This window comes from Melanostigma gelatinosum (assembly GCF_949748355.1).
Source record: "Melanostigma gelatinosum genome assembly, chromosome: 19".
NCBI lineage: Eukaryota > Metazoa > Chordata > Actinopteri > Perciformes > Zoarcidae > Melanostigma > Melanostigma gelatinosum.
This window is the reverse complement of record NC_136652.1, coordinates 15,821,764-15,834,034: the sequence shown is the minus strand read 5'-3', so window position 1 is coordinate 15,834,034 and position 12,271 is coordinate 15,821,764. Positions and strand designations below refer to the sequence as shown.

The 12,271-nt window shown below is 41.6% G+C and overlaps 1 protein-coding gene across 1 annotated transcript in view; it reads left to right on the top strand.

Annotated features, from left to right (window-relative positions):
- The window catches only part of esrrgb (estrogen-related receptor gamma b), a gene marked incomplete at its 5' end in the record, with an annotated part of 35,594 nt that extends 23,664 nt beyond the window's left edge, over positions 1 to 11,930 (top strand). Inside the window, 2 exons of the mRNA XM_079291037.1 lie at positions 4,707 to 4,976; positions 7,663 to 11,930. Of these exons, the coding sequence (XP_079147163.1) occupies positions 4,707 to 4,976; positions 7,663 to 7,907 (515 nt within the window). The 3' untranslated portion in view covers positions 7,908 to 11,930. The remainder of the gene's footprint in view (positions 1 to 4,706; positions 4,977 to 7,662) is intronic.
- Positions 11,931 to 12,271: the final 341 nt, after the last annotated feature.

The window sequence follows — 12,271 nt, the reverse complement described above, 5'->3', positions numbered from 1 at the left end:
ATGTATTCCATTTCAATCCCAGACTTAAAGAAGGCAATCCTCTTACTTACTTAAGGAGACTACACAGTCAAATTGATTTATTTAGGGAAATACTGATGGATTTCCCCGGTTTTTGTCGACGAATTCTTAAATTAGACTTGTTATGCAAAATGCTCTGAGATCTTCTTTTCTTTTCATCGCTCTCAGACACTTTGGGCTGCAGATTGTTTGAAGGGAGCGCAGGTTGCACTCAGATACAACCCATTGATCCAATCAACTATATAGGATATACAAAATTGCACATGTTGCCAAGTCAACATTTTTGGAATACAATGTTGCACTGCAGCAAGCAAGTTTCTTTATCAATTAACTGCTCATTTGTCTCTCCATCAATCAAATAAATAGCCATCACAATTTCCCAGAGTGCAAGATAACGTTTTCCTGCTTGTTTTATCGCACCTAGAGCATAAAACCCCAAATATATTAAATGTACACTGATGTAAAACATAAAACAAATCCTCACATTATAAGAACCAAAGAGCTGAAACGATTATTCACTTATCAAAATAATGTAAACTATAATGCAATGTCACGTAGTAAAGTCTTCTTTTTAAACATACAGTAGCAGCAGAGATGCAGAAATGAATTCAACCGGCATATTTTTCAGTTACATTTTCTACGTGTAATTATTGATCTTCTATGCTGATCTAAATCCAGACCTGACAGAGTTATTAAAGGGGTATGTGTGACACTCTGGGGACATTTTACCCGGGGCCACCGGGTCAGAGTGTCACCAAGTAACGATTAAGACAAAAGGGGTCCCTACAGTTTAACAGTCCACTCCCACCATTACACTCATAGCCCACTGCGCAAATGGCCTTAACGATGAGGTAATAAGAGTCATTACTGCAAATCGCTCCATTAATGTAAAAGTCCTTCAACATCCAGATGTGGAGACCTGGGAGGAAACACGCAATGCTGAATATGTTACATGTTGACATTTTGAAGACAAACTATTTGTGACGAACAGTCGGGCTCACGGCAACTTACTTTAACGTGCACAAGTTTGCTAGAAATTAGAAGCTTTAGAAATAAAACAAATAAAAACAAGTATTCCTTCAATAACAAAACTCTTGGGAGACATGGTTTTCCTCTGCGTTCTGAAGCCCAAGTTAAACATGTTGGAGAGGAAGGCTGTAACTCATCGCCGGGCTGCCATTGATTGTCATGAAAATGGAAACAGCAGCACGGTTGTAATGTGGTCAGAGGTGGCCACTCTTTTGTGCAGCTGTTGACACGCACACACCCGCACACACAGACATTTAAGTGCACACAACACGTGTCGATTTATATTCCAGGCAACAGCATTCAGCGCCCTCTGGTATTTAATGTTCAGTCAGTTCAGCATCGCTTTCTTCCTCTTTACTCTTTTCTCTGCCACTAACACACACACAGACTCTTACTACTATCATATCTTTCACACACACTCTCTGGCTTCCTTGTTCTCTTGCTCCCCTGGCTCTCCCCCTCCTACTCCTCCTGCTCACACAGGGCCCTCTAGTCTCATTATTACCTCTGTCTTTTTATTAGGCCCATTAGGGCTCTTAGGAGGCCTGTAATGATACTAAATGAATAGAGAGTGAACTGCTGTCTGTTTTAGACCTAGCTCTCAATGACAGCTTCAAGCTTCACTGCCAACCACTCAGTCTCTTCATTGCACTGAATAGGGATTCAATTACTTATCTGATCTGTACCTCTACTGTACTGTTGCAAAGCCAGAGCACTCTTCCTTTCTGCAAGCAATCACTAACATCCCATGGTATGCTGCGGAGTGATGCCTTTATAGAAATAGGCACATGGTATGCTGTTAAATCATATGGTACAGTGGTTCAGTATGGCCTGTCACATTTCGGGGGGTTAAATTCCAGATTACAGTCCTAGTCAGTACATTTGGTTCACCGTCACTAATTTCAGGGTTACCAAGACAAAATGCACTTTGAAACTGGAGGCCGGTGTTTGCAAGTCCCTCTTGTGTTTAGTTAGGTTTAGGCAACAAAAACACGCTCACTTGCTGTTGCAAATTAGTAGCCGATATGAATTTCTGATTTTATAGATGTAAGGGACAAAACACCATCCCATTAAAATGCATAACATTTATAAAAACAGCATGTAAAGTATTCAATGACGACAAAACGGAGCTAAAAACCAAACCACAGCACACAAACTCTGGCTTGATAATACATGTTTACTTTCTGTCATAAAGATTCAGCTAACTAGATAGCTAAAGTACGATAGCTGTATGTTGCTCTCTCACCGGCTAGCTTTAGCTAAAGGTACATTTACCAAGCCCGCTTTATCTCAAACTAAAAATAGTTTTGAACAAAATGTTTGGTTTATCAGTTTGTTAAACAACATAACTACATGAGGCAGTCGCCACAGCTAATCTAAGCTAGTTTGAGGTGACTAGCCTAGCTCAGCAGAGTGTCGGTAACTGCCATCTCAGCTTCTTTCTCGAGTGAATTCACACAATTTGGTGAGTTTATGTTGCTTTTAAATCACATCATTAAATGTATTAAACGGTAGATTGATTTTTATTTAAATTCCGTCCAAAGGCAGAGTGCAGTATCTGCATTTTTAAGTATCCTGTATAGTCTAGTTTCCCTGCCAGCCCGTACACTTTACAGTTTTTCCTTAATATGTCTTTTACTGCTCTTTGCCTTTGTTGGACAGCATAGTAGATAATAATTAAAGTTCGCATATTGTAGTGGAAGCATGTGGTATCTTTGTCTCTGTTCATGCTTTTTGCCATCACAAGGGGAGAAAACTGCAGAGATAGAGACGGAGACATTCCCTAGTTTGTTCAATATTGTGTCATGTTTGGTCAAACGGCAGCAAATCAGTAGGGTGAAATATTGATATTTCATCAGGGGGGAATCACCCTCCACACTTAACTCAGCCACCTCCGGGCGACACACCTGAAGCTCCGGGGCGACCCCCAGGGAGCCAGGAAGTCACTCCATCGCTTCAGTAAATTGAGTGGAAAGAAAAAAAAACACACAGGGGCTGGGGAAAAGAAAAGAATGATAAAGAAAAGGAGGAGACAGCTTAAGAGGGTGATGCCTATTTCACAAAATTTGTAAAGAAGTGTAGAAATAAAACGCTGAGCAAAATAAATGGTGCCCCAAAAGATAGAATAAAAATGATTTATGAGTGTTTTCTTCAGAGGAGGTTTGATTCATTAAACACTCATAATAAGCATTACTTTTTGTCTGAATCATTGCTCTAATTTTCTTACTCACTCTGTCTCACTTTAGTTGTTGGTCCTCCCTCATTATTCTGAATACACCATATGGGATTAAAGCCATTACTTTTCTTGCCTTTTGGGAATGCAGAGTAAATTCCTGAATCCCTGATGCAGCGTCCAGTATCTACATTCAGTGATCCCGTAGTCCCTCCATCCCCCCCGCTAAACGTGTACCGGATGTCCTCCATCAACTGTCTGTTTGTCAGATCTGAGGCTTGGATCGATCCCCCTTTCGCATTCGGTGGACTGATTACAATCTACTAATCAATGACACCCCCAGCACTCTTTTCTCTCTGTCTCTCTATTTGCTTGATAAGAACCATCGGGAGGACCTCTTTTAAGTCAACCTGCCCCATTCCCCTCCATACAACCTCAGATTTAAGTAAGCAGCGTGGTGGGTTCAAGGCCCGTGGGTCAATACCCCCAATCACCTTCCCATTCACTATAGAGCAGTGAAAGGTATTGTGGCGCTTGAGGTCCTTTCACATATCCGTCTGTTTGATGTGGCGGGTGTGAATGTTGGAGAAGAGAGTTGATGGGTCGACCTCGAGATCTTGGATGGATTGTTAACTCGAGTGCAGAAGGTTGAACACAAGAGACAAAAGGATCAAGAAGGTGTCTATCGGGTGGAATATGTTTCCGTTTTGTCTCACCTTTGCTGGATTGAAAATCTTTCACATCACCACACAGTTATGTCTCTCTGCAATAATACTAATGCAGTGCATTTAAAGGGAAGTCCTGCAATTATGTGTATGATTGTGGGCTTAAAACCAAGAGAACAAATGCAATCCTCTAAACTCCTTGTTTATTCCTTTCTGGCCGTATTATAAATCCAGATTGCCTTTATTTGCCTCGCTCTTGAAAATTGACAGGACTAATTGATTCACTTTATATAAAGAAAGAACCCTGAAGGTGACATAAACCAGAAATACTGATCAAGTGACAGAGGCCGCTTTTTATTTACTCCATTTTAAAAAGCAGAATTCATGTGTTGAAGAAGAATTAATGTATTATTCTCTTCTGTACCATGACGTGAATAAGAGATGGTGAGGTTTAAGAGTGGATTTGTCCTCACTACGGCGGTGTCTCATGTGCTTATGTGATGGCTTGCAGAGGGCTCTCAGTCGACGGTTGAAGCGCCCGTGGCTCATGTTTCAAAGGCCTCCATACTTGGCTGATTTATATTCCTCCCTTAAGCCACCACATACAGTCATCGGCCTCTGTTTCAAGTTGGACTTCTCCAGGGATTATATCGGGTTGTATACACAGCCCATAAAACATCCTGAGGACCAAGATGTCACAGTGCATTGAGGTTAATGGGTTTATCTCATGATTCATATTGTGGTTATGCAATGTGAGCGCAGCAATACCTGGAAATAAAATCTCCCCAAAAAAAGAAGACATTTTCTTTTCAATTCTGCAGGTTTTTCCACTCTCTCGCTGGCAGACCAGATGAGTCTACTGCAGAGCGCCTGGATGGAGATCCTGGTGCTGAGCATCGTGTTTCGCTCGCTGCCCTGTGAGGACGAGATCGTGTACGCGGAGGACTACGTGGTGGACGAGGAGCAGGCGAGGATCTCAGGCCTGCTGGACCTGCACGTCGCCATCCTGCCGCTGGTCCGACGCTACAAGAAGCTGCGCATGGAGAAGGAAGAGTTCGTCACGCTCAAAGCCATCGCCCTCGCCAACTCGGGTACAGTTAACTCCTCAAACCCACTGTTGGTCACTATGAAGTGATGCGCTGCTGCCAAACATTGTCCAGACACACAGAACTTTTTTTTACATTGTAGTGGAGACACCAAAGTTTCCAAATATACCAAATATTTCAGGATGTATTTTGGGGGAAATGTGGGAAGCCGTCAAGAATACTGTTATTTGATGGAGTCTTGGATTTGAAACGCACTCAGTGTAAACATGGAGTCAGTGAAAACCTGGAATAAGATGAATGCTTAAGATTTTTCAACACTTAAAGCTAAAGTGGAAATTTAAGGAAAATATAATAGAACTTACTCTATAAAACAAAGTGTTAAACATGAATTACTTTTAGTTTCGGTACTTGATTTTTTAAAATGATATGTTTAAAGGTATCATCAAGAACTTGGATTTTTATTGCAAATTGCAGTCAGTAGCCAAACATCCTTTATTTTGGTGGCATGAGCTTGGCAGGAAGGTAGAGCTCTTTATTAAATCTTAAATAAATCGAGATAGTTGGCATTCAATTAAAGAAAACAAAGAAATAAAACAAAAAATGGCAAGTGATTGTCTCTATCTGGCGAGCCGATCACTTCCACGCTGAAGGAGACCTGATAAGAGGGGACAAAAAGGTCAGGAGCACGGTTGTTTAATTCAACGCTCTCTGTGTGTGTGAGAGTGTGTGTGTGCAGCTCTAATTTAACTTTGTGCACATACGTGCGTGTGTGTGTGTGTGTGAGACTGTCACATTGCGCTCTCATTCTCTCCATCTCCATAACAGTGGCTGCCAGCGCGCCACAGCCGAGGGAGATATATTTAGCATTTCATTCGGAAAACAGGGGCTGTCAATAAAATGTGTTAAGTGGAGTGGAATGAGCGTTGGGGAGCGACGGGCCTCGTTTGTTCCAATGTGAAGACGCTGCGCCCGTATCGACAGTTTGCTTTTCATGAGGCCAGGCTGTCCCCCACTAATCAATGCCTGTTAGGAGTCTTTTCTCCTGCCTGACTGAAAAATGAAAAATGCTGAGGCCAGAGCTTTAGTCTTCTGATGACAAACTCTCCATGGGAGAGGGGAGGATAAATGGGAAGGGGAGAGCCGGAGGGAAGGGGTGGGGGGGGGTTGGGGGTTGATGGAAAGACAGGGATGTAAAGGTAAGGGAGAAGTGTGAGAGAGGAAGGCAGGGGTTGAGGGGGAGGCTCAGGGAGGGCGAAAGGGCAGCTTCGGCTCGTTTGAACACAGCCTCGGAGAGCTTCGGCTCCAGGGGTCCTGTGGGTGTGACAGCTGTGGAAATTCATGGCCATTGATTTTGTAATTAGCGGAGTATCGATGGGATTGAAGCCAGGCTGCTGACGGATTACATGGAAATTGTTTCTTCAAAGTTAGTTTTGCATTCCGCCCCTAACATCCTTCAACACACACACACGCACACACACACATGAAAATGCTCTCCATGTGCATTTACACACACTGACACACGTTTGAAAAAACATGTTCTTTCGTCCCCTCCCCCCCCTCTCTGCTTCACACTCACACACAGCCAAGCGAGGATCAGATCAGTATTAACATGAAGGTTTCAAATGAAGAGAGCTGGAACACATGTGCGGTCCACATAGCCTAGTTAATTTCCCAAGATAGAAACGCAATTTACACAGAAGGCGACTGGTAAAAGAGACTTAATCAGTCAGTTAGGAACATAATTAGCCTTGTACTTTCCCTTTTTTCTGCCTCATTTACATGTTTAGACGCGGTCTTATACTTCCCTTCACAACTTTCACGACACATAGCGGAGCTGATCTAATTCACTTCAATCAGCAGCCACGTTCGGTTTACCGTCAGTAATGCGGTGTGTTTAGGATGATACGAGTCTCTCTTATTCTGTTAGCTACAACGAGATGAATCGTTTCAAATTCAATTATAATACTGACTTGAATTCACATTGTGTTGTGCACAATTGCATCAATCAGTTAATGAATTGTGGATATGATACATAGGCGGATTAGACCCGACACTAAATGACATGTAAATCTGTGCAGTGAAATTGGTTGAAAGCAAACCACTGCTTGTCCATTAAAACGCTCTCTGTCAGCTTGTCCTTTTGGAGGACAAGCCTGTTTTTTTGTCCCTGACTTGTGGACTTATACATAGAGAGCAGTTTTTAATAAGTCTCAACTGGTTTTATTTTAGAGCCTATACATAAGGGGGCCAACTGCTCTTTCTTATGGAAATGAAGGCCATCTGCCGCCATCATTCAGCTGAACGATATCCTAGTAATGCAGCCATCTGAATTCATTAGCAGGGGGGGGGGGTGTATGTGGTCCATGATTCCAGAAGAAATGAATCTTTTTCCTGTCCCACCGTATATTTATACAGACCTACAGTACCTCTCCCTTTCTCTCCCCAGAGCCCTGGCCACGCACAGGCATTTATTTAAGGAGCGTCATTAACTACTACCAAGAGAAAACCTCTCTCCGAAATTGCATGTTTGCAAAGACTGACTTTAAAGGCAGCCAATGCTGCGGCAAAACACCGCCTTGTTGTTGTAGGTCTTTTGTCATACTGGAGATCGATAGAAAATGTTTGCTTGCATTCAATACATTTGTCATTTAATATGAAGCTTTCAAATAAGGATAATAGAAGTATTTTTTCTTCTTCCTTCCATCCCTTCCCACCACCTTTCTTGCTCCAGACTCCATGCATATAGAGAACATCGAGGCCGTCCAAAGGCTGCAGGATTCTCTCCACGAGGCTCTGCAGGACTTTGAGGGCTCCCAGCACCCAGAGGACCCTCGACGGGCAGGCAAGTTGCTAATGACCCTGCCTCTGCTCCGTCAGACCGCCACCAAGGCCGTTCAGCACTTCTACGGCATCAAAATGCAGGGCAAAGTCCCCATGCACAAACTATTCCTCGAGATGTTGGAGGCCAAGGCTTGACACCTGGGCCAGATGTTTGACAGACAGCTGCATCACTCAATGGGAGGAGAGGGACAGCCCATGAAAAAATAAAAAAAGGTGGTGTGCCAATTGACAGTGAAAGGATGAAGCTTGGACTACTGAGTCATTTTAACACTTTTAAATGGTGATAAACATAAAAGAAAAAGGGACTTGAATGGTTTTAAAAAGGGTGAATATCAACCTGATTGACATGGGATCACGATGATGTATATAAAGATGTTGTGTACAGAAATCAGGCAACCGAGGTCTTGTTATAGCCACAGACCCATTGCTCTATATCACCTGAAGCTTCTGTGAATTTGTTTCCTATCTTATTTTCATCTCAAAATGGAAGTATGTTAATATAAATGTCCTGAAGAACTGTACGGCTACATAGCCACATTATGTGCTTTTTGTTTGTTTCTTTCGTATTTTCTAATCTCAGTTGTTAAAGCAATAGTCTCTAACTGGTCTACATATAATATGTGTTCTGTATATTGTGTGAAATTGCACTTGGCGGGTAGGGGGGAGAATTGTTAGACATATTCTTATATTCGTCATCAAAGAAAAGCGACCAGGGGTCTGTGAGATTCTCGATTTCCTCGTAAATATATTTACCTCGTAGTAGCTTCATCAACTCAGCGGTTGTAGTCGACTTGGTGCTTACAGAAGGACACTGGTTGGCTGGGAATCATAGTTCACAAAGAGTTTGCACTAAGCATCTATGAATAACGTGGCAATAATGGGTGTTGTATTAAGTCTCAGTCAGTGTTTTTTTTTTTTATTGTAGACACAAAATTCACTCCTCACTTCTCTCTGTCTTCAGTGTTACACAGATATATTCGCAACTTTGTATGCTGTGAAAAAATACGCGTGAGTAATATTCTGCGCTGAGAATTCTAGAGGTTTATTTTATCTAAATACAGGTACAACAACAGCAACGTCTATGCAGTTTAATGCAATCTAAAATCGCTCTGCAATGCAACCTGATAGCCCTGCAATAAATATTACCTTTGTAATGTTCAGTTTGTGTCACATAGGTGCTGACTCAACTCCGGTCATTTTTGAGTCCACAGTTTGTGATGGTGCGGTATTAGATTGCATTATATTGTATAGGTTTTGCTTTTTCTCGTATATCCATCCCTTTTTGTTTAGGTTGTAGGTTCAAACAAGTGTCACTATATTCACAGCAATAGCGCTGCAGCTCATCACAATAGTCTCTTGTTTTTCTTGTTGGTCAAAGCATGCTAGCCTCACGCATCAAATCCATTAATCTGATGTTATATTGTGTGGGCTACACGTTAAATATTGCGGCTCTATATTGGGCGTAATTTCTCCTCTTTTATGACTTTGCCAACTTTGAAACTTTCTATCTTTGATTGTTGTGATCTATCGGGGGGGGGGGCAAGTTCAAATAAAAGTAACGTTCCTTTTTGCTTTTAAACTGAGGGTGTTGAGTCCCTTTGTCTCCTTGATAAGTAACAATCTCAAATGGCAGACTTTTAACAGATGGCTGCAGGTTTAGATGTTAGTGTGCAACAATATAATGACACTTGTGTTTCTGAGCTGACCTTGATTTCCTCTCTGACTTGAAACTCAACAACAATGACAGAATATATCAAACCACGGATTACGTCTCACTTATGTTCTGTATCTTTGACAATTATTGTGTCATCTGTAATGTACAGTAGGTGTTAATCATTCAGACGGGCACTGTATTTTAAGTTCTACACAAACCTGATGCAAAGTAAGGTAATAAATCAGTATATTACAGAAATGATAATAGACTTTTTCAGGCAATCTTTATCAGTTGTAAACCAGTTGCCAAATTATTCAAAGAATGCAAGCAGAATAATGTGATACAACTATAAACATGTCATAAGATCAAAATAATACAATAATCAGCTGCTCTTAGGATTTTAATGAGACAGACATTGTCCCTTATGAACACTCTAAAGCAGCCGTGTCTTAAGTGTTTTAAAGGGTCATTAGCTTCTGCCCAAACGAGAAGAAAACACAAAGCCAAGCGACCAGTAACTACAGATGTAGGCCAGTTCCTACACTTGCAAAGATCCCCACAGGGACAGATGCTATTGATTCACTGTAATGAAATGCACAGATAATTATAACCCAACACAGTAGAGAATACAATTCCCATGATGCACTTCCCCATTGTGTAACCAGCTAATCCATCCCCGATTGAAGTGAGGGGCCGCTGTACAGTAGCAAACCAAAGCGTTGTGTCTTCAAATACTTAAAAATGAAAAACTGATCATACTGCGTTTTGAGCCAGCCAGTGAACATGGATGTTATTTACAGTAGATTGTTAATGGTTGTACTTTTACTCTGCTAATCATCCAGCTGTGCGTCCGTTCATTTTAAACATCCTCCAAACCTACGATGGCAGTGATAACAGCTAAACATCTTTTTCGTTCACTCAATATATGCATTGATTAAAGATCAGTCTCTTTGTCAGTGCAAGACGCTGTGTGAAGTCTGGCCCTGAAGCCTAACTAAGAGATGAAACTACCATAAAACTGATGTTTTTTATATTACCATTGTGAAAGGAGAGTATTTCAAATGTTGAACAGGTTCTGGCCCAAAACTTGACCAAAACATGCAAAGCCACCTTCTCTCCTCTTCCTCACGTATACCTCCTAACTCTCCACTTTGAAGACTGGTGCCAGATAATTGTTTCCCAACTTTCCCTTCTTCTCAAATTAATATAAGAAAATAAAAGAAAAATGCCTAATTTATTTTCAGAGTTCTAAAACGGTTCTACTACATCCAATTAATTCTAATTGTCTCCTAAGCTGAAATTCTCAACAGAAATGGAGCAATTAAATTTCTGCTTTGGCTCTACCTCGGGGACGAGAGACGTTTTATTTCGGTTGACGGTGGGGAGGGTTTGTCTAAACCTTTACAAAGGCGATTTCATGCGTGTCTGTAATAGTTTCATAACAGAGCGATCACTGGGCTATGCAAGGCAAATATGGCCACCTATGCTCCTTGTGTTGTGGAGCATCAGACTGACATTTAGCTGTGCTTTGTTAACAACGTGGACATACTGTAAAGTGCTGTACGCCGCAAATGTATTGTGCATATTTCATACTATACTGTAGCTGCTGTGCATTGATCTTACTATGATCGTTTGTTTAATCTGCCCGTATAATTCATTTTTTATGGTGTATCGGCAACTTGAACACACGTTTAGAGCCCACCTGAATAGCTGTATAATATAAATCACTGTATTGAGTCATGTGCGTCTGTTATGTTTGGTCCAAGGCGGGACATTCTCTTTTTCCTTTCTGTGTCCCTCAAGGCTGAAACACACACACTCTGTGTTGTCATCGATTTTGGTCATCAGCACAGCAGGACGTATAGCGAGTGAAGTAGTCTAGACCCTATACCTCAATTCATGTTTTGAAAATTACACTGGGTTTGGAAGCGGGCCATGGGTTCCTCCTGGGAATCGGTGGCACAGAAATAAAGTGACATCACTGACTGGGTATTAAAAAAAATGTAGATGAACCTGCTGCAATTGGGGATCACATTCCTCGGAGGAGAAAGCTGCTTATTCGCTGTTCCATTTGCAGAGTTATCTTATCTCCATGCACTCTCAGATGACGAGATTTACATAAAACATGGAGGAACCTCCCTGGCCGTTCTGGTCCGCGGTGTATAAAGGACCCTGCTAGGTGTGTGTACCGTAGACATGTCATTACCCAAGAGGTTTACTCCCTTCAAAAGCAATATGTTAGCAATTGTGAGATATGAATCAAGTTAAAAGGGAGCTTTGGTTCATTTTAATTGTAAACTTAGCCTCTGCTCGGAAAAGGACGGGGTAGCTATGCACACACAATCCTGGGGAGACAAATGTGAAATGTTGGGAAGAAGAAGCAAAAAGCCAACAACAGCTGGGTTTCACTGCAGTATTGTGTGGCATTTTCTTGTGTTTTGTTTGTTGTGTTCATGCTTAATGTACCCATGTGTAAATATATGCTTTTTTTGGAGTGAGTCAGATCTAACAGTGCACTGAATGTACAGTGACAATAAAATCACATGGTTTATGTAATCCCTGCAAATTATTTCTTTTAACATCAACGAACACGGGAAGGAATCAATCTTCGAAAATGTTTACGGACACGGTTCACTTATTAATATATCCCCATTTTTTTTGGGGGGGGGGGGGGGGAATCACAAGGTCCTTTATGGATACCAAAAAAGAAAAGAAGAAAAAGACACACTGCTGTTTATTAGTTTATTAGTGGGCTGCTGTGAAGCAACATGGGGGTTCAGTGTCTCGCTCAAGGACACTTGAACATGCAGATAAGTCCGGGATCGAACCATCAACCTTGTGATTA